The sequence below is a fragment of the Chelonoidis abingdonii genome, chromosome 1 (assembly GCF_003597395.2).
Source record: "Chelonoidis abingdonii isolate Lonesome George chromosome 1, CheloAbing_2.0, whole genome shotgun sequence".
In the NCBI taxonomy this organism is placed as follows: Eukaryota; Metazoa; Chordata; order Testudines; family Testudinidae; genus Chelonoidis; species Chelonoidis abingdonii.
Window position 1 is genome coordinate 193,736,106 of NC_133769.1, and position 16,153 is coordinate 193,752,258.

The 16,153-nt window shown below is 42.1% G+C and overlaps 1 protein-coding gene across 1 annotated transcript in view; it reads left to right on the forward strand.

Annotated features, from left to right (window-relative positions):
• The window catches only part of NCAM2 (neural cell adhesion molecule 2), a 586,807-nt gene that overhangs the window by 508,298 nt on the left and 62,356 nt on the right, over nt 1–16,153 (forward strand). The window contains exon 14 of the mRNA XM_075063719.1: nt 13,355–13,535. Coding sequence (XP_074919820.1) covers nt 13,355–13,535 — 181 coding nt within the window. The remainder of the gene's footprint in view (nt 1–13,354; nt 13,536–16,153) is intronic.

A 16,153-nucleotide genomic window follows, 5' to 3' on the forward strand; every position in this document is an offset into this window, starting at 1 on the left:
TTTACCCCTTTCTCCAGATCATTTATGAATAAACTGAATAGGATTGGTCCTAGGACTGACCCTTGGGGAACACCACGAGTTACTCCTCTCCATTCTGAGAATTTACCATTAATTCCTACCCTTTGTTCCCTGTCTTTTAACCAGTTACCAGTTCATGAGAGCACCTTCTCTCTTATCCTATGACAACTTAATTTATGTAAGAGCCTTTTGTGAGGGACCTTGTCAAAGGCTTTCTGGAAATCTAATACTATGTCCACTGGATCCCCCTTGTCCACGTTTGTTGACCCCTTCAGAGAACTCTAATAGATTAGTAAGACACAATTTCCCTTCACAGAAACCATGTTGACTTTTGCCCAACAATTTATGCTCTTCTATGTGTCTGACAATTTTATTCTTTATTATTGTTTCAATTAATTTGCCCAGTACTGATGTTAGACTTACTGGTCTGTAATTGCCAGGGTCACCTCTAGAGCCCTTTTTAAATATTGGCATTACATTAGATATCTTCCAGTCATTGGGTACAGAAGCTGATTTAAAGGACAGGTTACAAACATTTCTTGTTTATTTATTAATTTTATTTTCCAGGGTAGACCTTGCAGGTGTTCTGAGTGGAGTAGGGAACTGAGAATCTGCTCCATGTCTCCACCGCTATACCAATTTGAAGTCAAAGCAAAAAAGCTGCCTTGTTTAAGTTCTTTATCTGGTTTATATTCTGGTTTTATAGGTATTTAACTTTTGTTCCATGCCAACAAAAACGGATGAGCTTGGTTTTATTTCACTGATTTTAGAAGGGGTTGAGCCTACTGGGAGCATCTCTGTTTTGATGGGTTTAGTTTGTATCTAGGTGCAAAGCTAAATCTACCCAGTTCTAGCATTAGTTTAGGTACAGATGTTAGAGGCTGAGTGAGAAACAGTAATACAGAGTCAGCTTATAGAGCAATTTATGCTCTGTAGTTCACAACTGCAGTCCTGAGTTCATTCTGTTAATTCTTATTTGCTCAGATAAGTATTTATAACTGGATGAAACAGCAGGAGTGACAAGGTGTATCCCAGATGCGTCATTACCCAATCTTATCTCATCTGTGAGGAGGGTCTGAAGTGAGCCACAGCATCTCTTCTGTATTGTTGACAGCCTTGTCACTTTGTGCAGAATATATGTTTTTATTTTAAAAGATCATTTTTATCCTTTATGCCTGCCAATAAAGTCTCCCCAGTGTGAGCCATTGTACTCGTCTCTGCAGTGTGGCAGCCTGAAATAAGTGTAGTACCCCATCATCTCCATAGGATATTAACAATCAAGCCTATGATGATAGTTTAGATAAAGTAACTTTTAACTATTTTATTGCTAGATACTTTAGCAGAAACATTTAGAAAATCTTCTCATCCTATTTTCTTGAAGAGGATAGAAATAAAAGGGTGTCATCCATATTATCTCCCTGCTGATGAGGATTATTCCCTATATCACTTTGCCCAGTCCAGTTTTAAACTTCTTAAATGAAGAGCCTTCCTGCACTTCCCTTTGGAGAAAATTCAACAGTTCACTAGAGCTACTACAGGGAAGTTTTACCTGATTTTGACCATCTAAATTTTTCTTTTCTTATTTTCTTCCATTATCCTAGTGCTTGAAGTGAGCCTTTATGGAAAGGGTAAAGAGAGACAACAACAAAATGGTAAATGGGAAGGAGATGAAATGAGGCAGAGAGATATGAGGGAAAAGGTACCAAGAAAGGGGAAATGCAGCATCCCCTAGGAAGAATGGAAGAGGACAGAGGGGGAATAACTAGGGGAGGAGGCCTTGAGAACATGACCAGTGTGTAGTGCAACTGCTTTTTCCCCATGGCAACCTCCTCCTCCATTAAAGCAGGACCTTGGAGCATTATAACCATGGATAGATATTGCTTTTATCTGGCTGAAGTCCATATTGCTCCAGTTGGGTTAAATGACTTTTTTCCAATTGGATGCCTAAAGTCCTCTCCTCAACAAGAAATACAATCATAAGTTCGTGATGCTTTCATCAGAATGAATGGGTGCTATTTAAAGTTCTTAGTTATCTGCTGACTGTTCCCCTCTCTGATCCCTTTTGGTCCCATTTAATTAGGTTTCCTGTAACTCCCTCCAGCCTCATTACCAGCCTCTTGATCAACATCTTTGCTTGTGTGTTTAACAAGTATATTAGATAATAAGCTGAACATCAATTGACAGGTTTTCTTTCTTTGGGAGCAGTGTTTTACAATCGCTTATTTGATACTGGGGATCAGTTCCTTCATTATTAATATTTCTACAAAGACTCTTGCTAAGACTGAGGAAAGTCTTCATAAAAGATCACAGCAGAGCCATCTGGTCTAGGGCATTTTTCTGCTTGTATTATGTAAATTGCCTGTTCTACTCCTGTCAGTTTTTGCATCAGAGAAATGTTCTCTTTCATAAACTTTCATAAACTTAACTGAGTAATTCTGAAGCACAAATCTTTCTGTTACATACTGCAGAGTATAAAATTGTGAATACAAATTTTGCCACACTTTTGGGTTATTGTGTAAGTAGGTAGGCTTAGTGTAAGGGGGGGTTTCCATAGCAATTTGGAAAGGAGAAATCCTCCTCCAGGCCACAGAATGCCTGTGGATTTGAAAAGAAAAATTATATTCAGCTAACAAAGCTTTTCCCTGACACCTCTGGTCCTATTATAGTTGGGAATTAGAATCAAGTAATGACATACCCAACTTCCTTTGGGGTCCTTTGAATTTTCTTCCTGGTTTTTGAGCTTTTATGGTGCATTCAGGTCACATTTCTAAGCCTTAATCTGTAACCATGAGGACCAGGAACTTTTTATTTTTTGTCCACTGACAGCTGAGATTCTCACATCATCACCAGGAGGTGGGACTATATGAAGAGCATCAATTATTGCAAGACACAATAAAAATGTCAAAGGCCACGTCTACACTATGCGATAATATCGAATTAGCTAAAATCGGTTTAATAAAACTGATATTATAAATTTGATTTCACGCAGCCACACTAGGCACAGTAATTCGGCGGTGTGCATCCATGGTCTGAGGCTAGCGTCAATTTCTGAAGCGTTGCATTGTGGGTAGCTATTCCGTAGCTATCCCATAGTTTCCGCAGTCCCCCTGCCCCTTGGAATTCTGGGTTGAATCATTGTCACAGGTGGTTTGGTGAATGTCGTCAGTCATTCCTTCCTCCGGGAAAACAACACCTGACAATCCTTTCGCCCGTTTTTCACTGGATTGCCCTGCAGACGCCATAGCACGGCAACCATGGAGCCCGTTCAGCTTTTTTTTTTTCCGGCACCGTATATGTACTGGATGCCGGCGGACAGAGGCGATACTCCAGCGCTAACACAGGCAGCATTCATGCTTTTGCATGATAGCAGAGATGTTATGAGTCCCTGCCAGCAGGTATATGGGATCTGGGAGCAATTACCACACAGGTGGGGTGCAAAATAAACTTTATTAAGAAAATGCAAAAAACGGGAAAATTCAATAGTGAGGATATGGGGTTTGTTAAGGTAGACGAGTGGGAGGGTTTCTTTTAGAAAATAGTAAGGGGGTTTCAATAGTGGGGGTAATACAGTGGGGTACAATAAGTTGGTAACAATTAACACTGAGTATAAATGTAAAAGTAGCTAACAATTTCTATATAAAAGGTGTGTCACAGCAGCATATAGCCAACTAACAGTTATGGGAAAATTGGTAAGTAACCAAACTCTAGGTAAAAATGTGTCACATGTGTATAAATGTAAAATGTGAGGTGTGTTAGAGGAAAAAAGGGTAACCAAATGGGGTTTTTGCTAGACTTCAGTAATCAATGGAGGTTTGGGAGTAATAGGAGAGTGTGGAGGAAGGGATTAAAAGGAGAGAGAGAGAGAGAGAGCTTCAGGAGAACAGCGAGAGGCAGGCTGCAGGTTAAACAGCAGAGAGAGAGAGCAGGCAGGCTGAGCTTTAAACAGCAGAGAGCAGAGGGAGATTTAAACTTCAGAGAGACAGAGGGCAGGCAGGCTGCAGGTTTAAACAGCAGAGAAGACTGAGGGTATGGGGTGACTGGAGAGCTCGTGGGGGCAGCAGGAAGACAGACTTAACCACAGCTATACAGAACAGCAAAATCTTATCTATGACCTAACTTAACCAAGACTACACAAATTAGCAAGTAACAGAGCACAATGCAACAATTTCTTAAACCTAACTTACAGAAAACATACAAACAATTCTCTAAACCTAACTTAAACCACAGCTATGCTGGGTGCTGGTAAGTCTGGGTGCTGGGAAAGAGAGAGAGCAGCTAAGATAATAAAATAAAGTATAGAGAATTTCACAGAATTTCACAGAGGATTCTTACCAGCCCCAAAGGAAGCAGCAGAGGTAAAAGCAGCAAAATCATCAGAAGGCTGGGTACAGTCTCAATAATCAGGAGATCTCTCAGGAAACAATTCGTTCTTCTGGGGGGGCGTTCAAAAAACGGGGGTACGCTCAAAAATAAAAACAAGAGCGGAGAAAGGACCCCCAGAACCCCTGGCTGATCAGACCAGGCAGCAATGCAGGAACCTTTTCTGAGGTCTGATCAGAAAATGTCTGGTTTTAAGGGCAAACTTAGGCAGTTTCCCCACCAGTACTTTTGATTGGCTCAGAGGCAGGGGACAGAGAAAGAAAAAAAAAAAAAAAAGGCAGGTGAGCACAGAGACATGTCTGGGCAGAGTCCTGTGCAATAGGTGACTCAGAAGAAGCACATGAGGCATGATCATGCCCAGGACCTTAAAAACACAATAGGCCTTGCAACTGGATATTGTCCACCTACACCGAGCCCAGGTTTAACAAGGTGATAACAGGACTAACCCTTTGAACAGGGCAGTGTCCTTAGCACAATTGGCCATCCTTTGAAAAGGGCAATGGCTCTTGGTAAACAACTTTAAGGGGCCCTCCCTTTGAGAAGGGCAGTGGCCCTGCTAACCAACTTAACAGCCAGGGAGGGGAGGCCACTGGAGAAAAAAACAAAATGGAGTATGGGACAGCTGTAAGAGACAAATGGAATAGGGGGATAGCTGTAACAGACAGTTACCAAGTCGTCTGTACCAATCTACTGCCGGAGTAAACTGGCAATGAGATGACGGTTATCTCTCCCCTGTTCTGTCCGCTGCTATCATGAGTGCCCCTGCTGAGATCAGCCAGGGGCGCAAAAGCAAATTGGAATGACTCCCCGAGTCAATCCCTCCTTTAGGTTTCTAAAAATAGAGTCAGCCCTGCCTGGAATAAGGGGCAAGTGTACTAGAGGACCAGTGTATCAGAGCACAGCTGCTCCGTGTCAGTATTCACAGGGGGTGCCCCTGCAACAACCCCACCCGTTGCTTCCTCCTCCCCAACCTTCCTGGGCTACCGTGGCAGTGTCCCCCCCCATTTGTGTCATGAAGTTATAAGAATGCAGGAATAAGAAACAGAGACTGTTAGTGAGATAAAATGAGTGGGAGGCAGCCCCCGGGGCTATGACAGTCCAGGCAGACAAATAACCGGTGCGGGGGAGAGGACCCAGGATGCTGCTGCTATGACAGTCCAGGCAGTACAGAATCTTTTCTTTACACAGGAAAGGGAGGGGGCTGATTGCACTCAGCACCCAGTTGCTATGAAGGAAGATGGTTACCAGCCGTTCTGTACATCTACTGGGAATAACTGGGAGTCATTCCATTTTTACCCAGGCGCCCCGGCCAGCTCACCTAAGGCCAACCAGGAGCACTCACAGGCTGATGGCGACGATGGATATCAGTCATATTGCACCATCTACCACCGGGGAGGGAGAGGAGCGGATACTGCTCTTCACTGCTGCAGCATCGCGTCTCCAGCAGCATTCAGTACACATAGGGTGACATTGAAAGAAGTCAAGAAATGATTTCTTTCCCTTTCTTTCACATGGTGGGGGGGGGGGGGAAGAAACTGGGGAGCTATACCCTGAACCATGCTGGACAATGTATTTGAACCTACAAACACTGGGAGCTCAGCAAGAATGCACATACTTTTTCAGAGACTGCTGTGGACTGTGGGATAGCTTGGAGTCTCGTACCCACCTGCCTCCTCCCTCCATGAGCGTCCATTGAGTCTCTGGCTTCCCGTTACGCTTGTCACAGCAGACTAGTGTAGCCTGGAATTTTTTTCTCGAATGCCTCTGCATTTCATGATCTGTAACGCGACTTTGAGTAGACAGATTTGTCTCCATACAGCGATCAGATCCGTATCTCATGCTGGAGCTCTTTTTGGATTGAAACTGGCTCGCCACCTGTGCTGATCAGAGCTCCACGCTGGGAAAACGGAAATGTAATCAACAAGTTCGCGGGAAAACAGCGGATGTTACAAGTGTCGTAGTGATGTGGGCGTGGTGGTGGGCAGTGGGGGTGCGATCGGCGCGTAAGAGAGGTAGTGACGGGGCATTGATGAGGATTGGTTGGGTGTGTGTGGGCTGGGTGGGAGGGAGAGAAACGGGACACGTCTCGTGGAAGGATCAATAAGTGCGGGTTCTGGAGCGGGGGTGAGTAAGTTCGACGTGGTGGGGGTGGGCACGTATTGACATCGGGCGAGGAAGCAGGAGGGATTGAGCTGGTGAAGAAAGCGGGCGGGTTTTGGGCGCTGCACGCAGTACAGTTGATGCCGTGGCAAGGGCGGCGGGAGATGATGAGGATGGCAGGGGGACTGCTGGTTGTTCCCTGGCAGGGCGGTAGTAAGGTAGAAAGCAACGGCTACGGGGTAGTTGTGGGGTGGTAGATGATGAGGGAAGCGGGGGGTCGTAGTTGTAGTCAGATGGGTGAGGCGGGTCCGAATTGGGATCATTGGGAGGGGCGCAGACGGGCAGCGTGTTAATGTGGTTCGCAAAGAGGTGGAAGCGTGGCGTGGTGGATCGATGGTAGCCATGAGATTAGGGATTTTGCGGCTCGGAGGCGTGTCGCAGCGGCGCGGTTAGGAGAGCGGCCGCCGGCGGGAGAGGTGCGTCGGTGTTTACAGTCGGGATGCCAGAGTTGGTGTGATTGGAGGGGATGAGGGGGGGTGATAGGGGTTGGGAAAACGGTGCCGTGTGAGGCTCCGGGCACGGGGAGTGGTAGTGCTCGGGCCGGAAGTGTCGGCATACGCGGGGATGAAGAGACGCTGAGAGTTGGGCGAAGTGGGTTGTGAGACGGTAATCAGAGTTTGTTCGCATGTCGTGCGTGAGGGGAGTACGTATCGGCGGGAGCTGGTATGGGATACAGGGGGGTGGTGTAGGAGGTGACTGAGGGAGAGGCGGTCCCGGGCAGCGGGTATTGTAAGTTGGTGAGAATAGTTAGAGAGGAGGATGCAAGGAAGGAGGAGTCTGGAGGGTGGGGGTCGTGTCGTGTGTGCGAGCGGATGAGGAGTGGAGTCACAGTCAGTGAGCAATGGAGTGACTTGGGAGATATCGGTAGAGGGTTCGGGTCACGCGTAGGGCCGGGCTCGAGTTGATGATTGGAGAACGGGGAAGTGGGAGGGGGTAACGATTGTAGGCGGGTGACCAAGAGGGTGATGCGGGCGTGCAGGCGGGGCGGTGCCAGTCGTAGTGGGGGGCGTATAGGTGTGTCGGCGGCGGGAGGGAGTACGGGTGAGCGGGGTTATTGTGTGAGGTTCGTGCGGATGGGGGATGGTGGATTCGGGCGAGTGAGGCAAGCAGTCTGCGGCAAGGGATGCCGGAGGCTGGGGGCACGATCGGCGGCGCGATCTATCGCCTGTTCGCACGGGCTTACGGCGACATATGGTGGGACTGAGGGCTTTTCCTGTTACCGGCCAATGCAACGGTTAGTATTGCTGTCCAGAGGGATCAACAAGGTGGTGCACTGTGGAACGCCCGGAAGGCCAATAACGTCGATTTCCGTCCACACTAACCCTAATCCGATATGTTTATATCGATTTTAGCGCTACTCCTCTCGTCTGGGAGGAGTACAGAAATCGATATAAAGTGCTCTTTATAGTGATATAAAGAGCATTGTAGTGTGGACGGGTACAGCGTTAAATTGATTTAACGCTGTTTAAATCGATTTAAACACGTAGTGTAGACCAGGCCAAAGTTGGCAAACAGTGCAGCTCCCCGGACTTCAATGGAGCTTTGCCAATTCACACCAGCAGGAAATTTGGCCTATTGAATTTTTGAGCCATCTCCAGTAAGCAACAGCCTACATAGCTACTGGTCCAATAACCATAGGCCTCTCATCCTTATTCTGCAAGGCTGTTCCTAGTGAGTTCTCAGACCCTACTTCCTTGGCGGCATATTGTCTTGCCAGTCTCCAACAAGAGCAAGAAAACGATAGAAGAAACTAATACATCAATATTATAACAGGAATTGTTTAAATCTGTTTGTAGAGCATTAGTGACTACCTGCATCCCCAGCTGCCTGAAACAAGTGTGAATAACCCACCAATAGTAGTTTCAAAGATGCTTCTAGCCAAATATTGTGTTATATCTTAATAGTCTTTTACTCATTTTACTAGCATGTCTCTTCTAGACAATTGATTTTTGCCCCCTCTCATCACTACATCTCAATTGACCAGTAGGCATTTAGGAGTCTCAGGGATAGTCTACACTTACCGGGGACCAACGAGTGGTGATCGATGGATCAGCGGTTGATTTAATGGGTCTAGTGAAGGCCCACTACATCGACTGCAGATCATGCTCCCATGGACTCCTGTACTCCACTGGATCCAGAAGAATAGGGAGAGTTGATGGGAGAGCATCTCCCCTTGACATCACGTAGTGTGACCCCCCTGGTAAGTAGATCTAAGCTAAGACAATTTGAGTTACACTATTCATGTAACTCAAATTGCATAGTTTGGATCGAATTTCCTCTGTAATGAGGACAAGGCCTAAATCAGTCAATTAGAATTAGATTCCTACGTGTTTTTCATAAACTCATTAGGAGCTTATCTGTAGGCACCAAAATGCCTTTAAAAATATGACCCTTTGACATTTTTTAAAAATTTACCATTTGGCTTCATACCTGTTTGTAAAGCACTTAGTAAGGAGTTGGCATTATACATATAGTGAATAATGTTCTTTGGTCTATGACTTTATGTGAGGTTTGTTTCAGCAAAGAGATTATACTTTGGAAAAAAAAAAAACCTCATTCCCTAAGCCTTAAAATTAATGGAACACAGCATTCTGTTCTCCTAGATAGCTTTGAAAATCTCAGTCATAATGGTGCCCAGTGACCAGGCTTACAACATCAGCGATCTACTTAATAAGCGGTATTACAGAAAACAAAACAAAAAACACAAGTGCAATCTCTGAAGCTACTGCTGTTCTAACTGTAACATCTGAAGATTTACATTTTTGATGTATATTAGAGACAAAACTGCTAATAGTAGTACTAATGGGAGGCCTTTGTACCTAAAGGAACAGATTTTAGATTGCAAGTCCTTGCTTTAAAGGAGTTTCTTGTCTTTTATGTGTTGGTAAAGCACTGTGTACAGCATTCTATAGATAATAATTAGCATTATAATAACAATAAAAGCCTAATGAGGTAGAAATCTTTCTTTATGGTTCTGTTTTTCTGCTTCTAAAGTTATCAATTAAAGGGGCTTAGCATAAATAGAGAGATTTATAGAAACAGTAAGTGGGTTTCCCACATACATGCACACACTCTAGCAAATAAATTAGCCTGAGCATATTGCTCAATACTATCGTGAGTAAAGGATCTTGAAAATTCATATGAGATATCAGTGATAGAGAAGGAATTTTCTCATCTTTTTATCTGTTTACCTAAGATGCCACTGGTGGGCTCTGAACACAGGGTTTATCTTTGATTAGGGAAAGATGAGGTAGCAAAGCTTGATGGAATTCCAGGCAGCTCATTCTCCCAGTTTTGCCTTTATTCTAAATGTTTCAAATTTGTATTAGCAACATACTGCTAAATTTTTCTCACATAATGTCCTTGAGTTCAGTCCTTGGATTTCTTCTTTTGGAAAGAATATGCCTGTCACAGGGTACACTCATGACTAGGGTGCCTCCTTGTGACCACATCTGGGGATTTGCTGCACTTAGGTCTGATGCCTTTTTCCTCGCCCTGTGGTCTATCTGTTTCTCTGAGACTCAGGGTGCTCCTTCTTTGTGACACAGCCCTCTGGCCAGGTCACTATAGTCCTCCCCTTTCAGGATATCAAAGTCCCACTGGATCAGCAGCCCAACTGCCGTTCCAGTCACCCTTCCAGTCCAAGGCCAGGTCCATTGCTGCTTTTCTAATGGCTGGTAGGGGAATCCAGGCCTCCCCACTACTCCGTGCTCCAGTCCAGGGACCCTATATCTGGTTACTGTGGTCTGCCACCTCCTGCTACTTTCCTGGACGTCTTGTGACTTTCTTCTTGATCTTCTGGACCTCCTCTGAGTTTACTGACCCAGACTCTCTCATCACAGGAAGTAACTGCGGACTACTGAACTCTGTAGCTCAAACACACCCCTTTATTCTCAGGGGATGATTGCAGCCTACTTTCCCTGCAGCCCCTTTCTGCTGAAAAGTTCCTGGCTTTATACCAGTCCTGTCTACTCAGCTGGGTTCTATCTTCAGTGATCTTAAAAATCCTTGGTTCTTCTTCAGTTGCAGACTATCAAGTTAATTGACCTCACTTAACCTGCTCTGCCTTGTTCTTCCTCAGTTGTAGCCTTTCAAGATAATTAACCACACTTAACCTGCTCTGCCTTGTGTGGGGTGGATATCCCATTGCAATGCCTTTATATCTGGGTTTCTGCTGCTACATGAGCTTTAGAGAACAGAGACAGGATTTGGTCTTTAGCCCTTGTGCTTATTCATGTACTTATTCAATTTTGAAATGGGCTCCACAGAGCATGGATCATGTTACGACAGAGCACAGATATAGATTTTAGGAAAAAGACCTACAGCCCATGCACTTGCATACATATAATAATATATATAATATATATAATAATTAATTCTATAAGCATATACAAACATAATGCGCTGTGATTTCTATAGCTATACACTATGATCACCAAAATTTCATTATTATTACATACAAAAACTATGTTAAAAATGTTAAGGTTACAAAGTCAAACCCTCAAAAGATAGGAAATGCCAGAATTAAGATTGCTTGTGAATCTTAATTCACCTCTCTATGTGCATATATATATATATATATATATTATTTTACAGCCTTTAACTACATAGTCACATGTTATTTTTCCACAGGACTCCAGTCTCATTCAGTTCACATGATGGACCTGTTCTGGGTATGGATGAGGGTTCTGTAGTGAAAGAGGCTGTTGCTTGTAGGACTTCTGCCTCATTCGTTGCAGAAATTGGAAGGTGTATAGTGAATGAGGTAGGGGATTGCAAGAAGAGAACGGATGATGTTCTGGTTAAGGAAGTTGAATGCAGCCCTGGGAATTGTATTCTGTCCCTGCCTCTGCCACAGGGTGCCTGTGTGATGCTAGTCAAGTCACTTAAAGCAAACTTTTTATAGATGGTAACTAAATGCATTTTCCGTTTTTTCTGGGTGTCCGACTTGAGACCCTGGTGTCTGAGATTTTCAGAAGTGTTGAACACACAGATCTGCAAGTTATTAGGAGCTTTGAACATGTAACATACTATATATAATGCTATATAAAGGGCTTAACTTTGCAGTCATAACATTATTTTAACATAGTTTATTGGGTGTAATTTCCTAGGTTTTTTTTAAAAAACAACCACTAAAAACCAGAAATTCTAACACATAGTTTCATATTGACTTTCACATCATTCATTGGCCGGGTTTGAACCTTTAGTTCCACCACACAGATCCCCTGTCGCTTCACTAATGCAGTAGTTAAAGCAATGTAGTTTGTCACTCTGTGTGTAGAACAGTGATTAACTGGGGATTAGGACAAATGTTGCCAGTGGGTTTCACAGATATTAGCTGACATCAGCAGATAGTTTGGATTCAGGAAAGTTGAGTTCTATTTCAGGTTCTGGAGAGTGCTTTACTGGACTCAGACACTTCTGTCCCTTTTCTCCCAAGTCTAACTCATTCTGCCCCTACCCTCCCAATACATCCATGTCCCAGTCTTATCTCTCTCCCCACCACCTTGTCTGAGTCCCAATCACCTTTTGTAACTAATCTCAGTCCATCTCTGGGCTCCCTATCTGGGTCCCAGTCTTTCCTCCCCTCTTGCTCCCAGTCCTAGTCTCCCTCCCCTCCCCCCAAAACTCGTCATTTCAGTATCATTCTCAGGCTACTTGTCCTAGTTTTCTTGCCTAGCTAGCCCAAGTCTTCTGGCTCTCTGTACTCTTCATCTGGTCCCTCTCCCAGCACACTATCCAAGTCTCCTTGTCTTAATCTCTCCTACCGCTATCCTTGGCTCCTCATTTGATCCCACTGATCCCAGCCAACTCTTTGTTTCCAGTCTCAGTCTCTTTGCCCACCCAGTTCATTTCTACCCTCAGCCCCACTGGCTCATTGTAACTTTGGGCACCACTTCTAGTGCTGCGTAAATATACCAATACAATGGGTTTATATATTTTTTTTTATTATTTTTATGTGTGTACCTTAAGATCTCAGAATAATATTTTTATGTATCTATCTTTTAAACATAATATAATTTCTGTCAAATAACTCACTGATGAGGGCCTTACATACATGTTTAGCTTCAGTAAAAATAAGGCAGTTTTAAATGATTATTTAATTACATGTAATTAAATTAGATGCTCCACATGAAAGTTAATAGTCATGAAACGTTTGAATTCAGAAAATTATAAAATATACTATATATGATATTATATATCCTACAGAATGTTATAAATGAGTCCATAACCTACTTGACTGGGATGTGCTGTTTGCTTCGGTGTTAACATAGGGCCACTGAATTTCCATCATTGTTCAGAGTTCTGCACTGAGACTAAGGACAGACGCAGTCATAACTATGTTTTTATGAGCATTTATTTATTGCATTCAGTAACTGGTCAACTTTCTTTATATTGGGAATTTTCTTTTAAAAATGGATTTAATAAAAATCTTTGAAACTTTGTTTATTCTAAATGAAGCAGTTTTGTACCTTTACAAGAACATATAAATTGTGATTCTTCTGTGCTTTGAAGTGAGCATCAGTACGTGTACAAAATACAAATTTATTACGGAGTTTTCAAAGTCAGGTGCCTAATGATATATTCTTAAACCTATATTTAGAGACCAAATTAAAAAAAGTCCTAATTTCAGAGGAGCTGATTACCTACAACTCATATTGAAGGCAAAATGGACTGTGAGAACTCATAACCTTTGAAAAACATTTGGGGCTTAATTGAGGTTATGCAACCTTAACAGTTTTGACTTTAGAATATGAATTTGTGATTATTTAAACTAATATTTGCATCTTTACAGAAAGATAAGGAAGACCAGTGGCTAGAGAAAAAAGTACAGGGTAGCAGAGACCACATAATCTTAGAGCATCTGCAATGGACCATGGGTTATGAAGTGCAAATTACTGCTGCCAATAGGCTGGGTTATTCCGAACCAACATTGTATGAGTTCAGCATGCCACCAAAGCCCAACATTATTACTGGTAAGTTAATTTTAAAATATTGAACTTGTTGTTTTCTGCTGATAGTATTTAACATGTGTGCTCTTTGGTTATTGCTGCAGTCTCTGAATTTAAGCTTATTGAGAACTGAAAACCTTTTTAACTGCCTAGACTTGACATCCCAGTACTCTTTATTGTCAGCAAAGGTTGGATTTATAACCCCTAAATTGGAGGAGATTGTTGTTGTTATTTATATTACTGTAGGGCCTAGGATCCCTAGTCATGGGCCAGGACCCCATTGTGCTATGCATTTTACACACGCAACAGAAAGACGGTCTCTGCCCGAAATGACTTTCAGTCAAAGTTCCTTTCCTTATGCTACAATTGGTGTTAGCAAAGTCATCCATAATTGCGGAAGAAACAGAACCTCAGATTCAGTTACTGAGAGTTAATAAGAGAGACTGTTATTCAGAAATGCACTTGCTGTTTCCTTGTAAGTTTTTTTTTTAAATGGTTTATGTTGTCTGTTGTAAATCTTTTCATGTGTTGGTATCCTGGGGTTCAGTTCAAGTCAATGGCACTGCTCATGCTTCAAATTAAGCATGGTATTAAGGGCTCTGCCTGAGCAGGTTGCATACTCAGCACCTTGCAAGATCAAGGGTTTAAATAGGGCTGTTTTGATTTAATCTCTTTAGTTCCTCTTTAAGGAACTTAGTGTATAAAGTTCTAAAGTTCCAACTATTCAAACGTGACTATTCCTATAAATAAAGTTGCTCACGTGCATATGTGCATATGTAATTTGGTGTTAACAGTTTTTAAAAAGCAAAAATACACAGTAGTTCAGGGCTAGTGGTGTTTCAGCTATTAACTTCTTGAGGTTTAAAATGTAACCTTTAACAAAATATTTCAAACTGAAATTTGAGGCACAACTTACCGATTCCCATGCATCATTTTCAGCAACAGTCTAATTTGATTCATTTAATTTATGCGATGGACAGAAATTAGTTTTTAGGATTTTCAGATGTTTTTTGATCTGCTATAACTAAAACACATCTTAATTTTAGAACTATGAGTTTTCAAGGTTTTAGTTCTGGTTATGGCAGTAACATTTAAATTAAAAATCAAGTGCTAAACTGTTGCAGCATCTAATTTTCACAGAGGTTTTATGTATGCTATAAATTACACAGATAATGTATTACACTAAAATTTAAAACTTGCCAAATATATTTCAAAGCCAATGGAAAAAAAGGAGAAAAGTAATAGCATATAAATATGTGTTTTTCCTATGAAGTCTGAATGTACGAACAGCTCGGGTTTCACTAGTGTTGATTTCAAATGACCCGTACATTTGATGTATCACTGGAAATATTTCAAATAATTAACAAGTTATTTTTTTTCTCCTGTTATCTGATCTGCTGCTAAAAAACAGTCAACTTGCTACATTGTTAATGGATTTTTTTAGAAAACATATTTTCAAGAGAAGTGTCTTAGGCATCTATGTGAATGACTTTTCCCATATTATCAGAAATGATCCATTGTTATTAAAAGTGCTATTTCTGGATTTTATATACAGTTAAGAAGCATGTCGCATAACTTAGTAAGAATAGTTTAGGATCAAATCAAGCCCTGGTGTAAGCAGGGTGATGGTTTGTGCCCTTGGTCAGTGCAAATCAGTGGAAATTTGTTTGGGTCTTGACAGGGACTCAGTTCCTTCACAGTTTAGTCTACTTCTGTTTGATCCTGCAGTGAAAGGGGCTGCCTTATGACTTCAGTCTGTTTGCCACAGAAACTTGGTATCACAGTTAAGCATTAAGATTTCACCTCAGGACAAAACAGAGAAGGAGATGTGGGCTGTAAGGAAAAAATATTTGCTCTAGCAATTATTTTGGGGAATTTCTATGCAGAAGGTCGGACAAGATGATCACAATAGTCCCTTCTGGCTTTGCTCATATGACTCTACGAAAAAGCTTTCATCTCAATGAAAAAACTTTTGCAAGTAGAAAATGTGATAGAACTATGTGAAAAACAGAAGAAAGGCAAACCAATTTCCTTTACATGTTTGATATATTTGGAATTGTTTAACAGTGTGACAGTTTCACCTTAATGCTTCTTAGATATAGAGATATCTAATGAAACATAAGCTTACCCATTTACAATTGTTTATAATTGTTTAAAATCATAAATAATTGCAACAGTTGACGCAAACACAAAATACATGCACGTGTGGTAACAAAGCTCTATACTTATGTATAAAAGGCAATTCAGATAACCAACATCTAAATGGAGATGGAGCATTTTTCATTTTATGCACATGATTTGGCAACTATTTGAACCTGTAGCATATAGTCCTTTAGATACGGGTAATTACTGCAGTTATGATTATGCTACTAATTAGTTTCCTTGACAACTACTTTTGCAAAGCATAAAGTGGGTGTGAAATTGACGTCCTCTAGGAATTCTGTAGAACCTTTTTTATTATGTGAATATTTTGCCAGAAGATTCTCAAACTCTATACAGCATTCACTGTAGTTATCTGGGAGCCCGCCTCCAGTACAAGGTGCTACCTAGTTTTGAAATGTGTGTCGGGTGTGTGTGTTTTGTTTTTAATCCCTGTGACACTAATAGTAAAGCAATGTTTTAGAACTTCAACCCTGATCCTT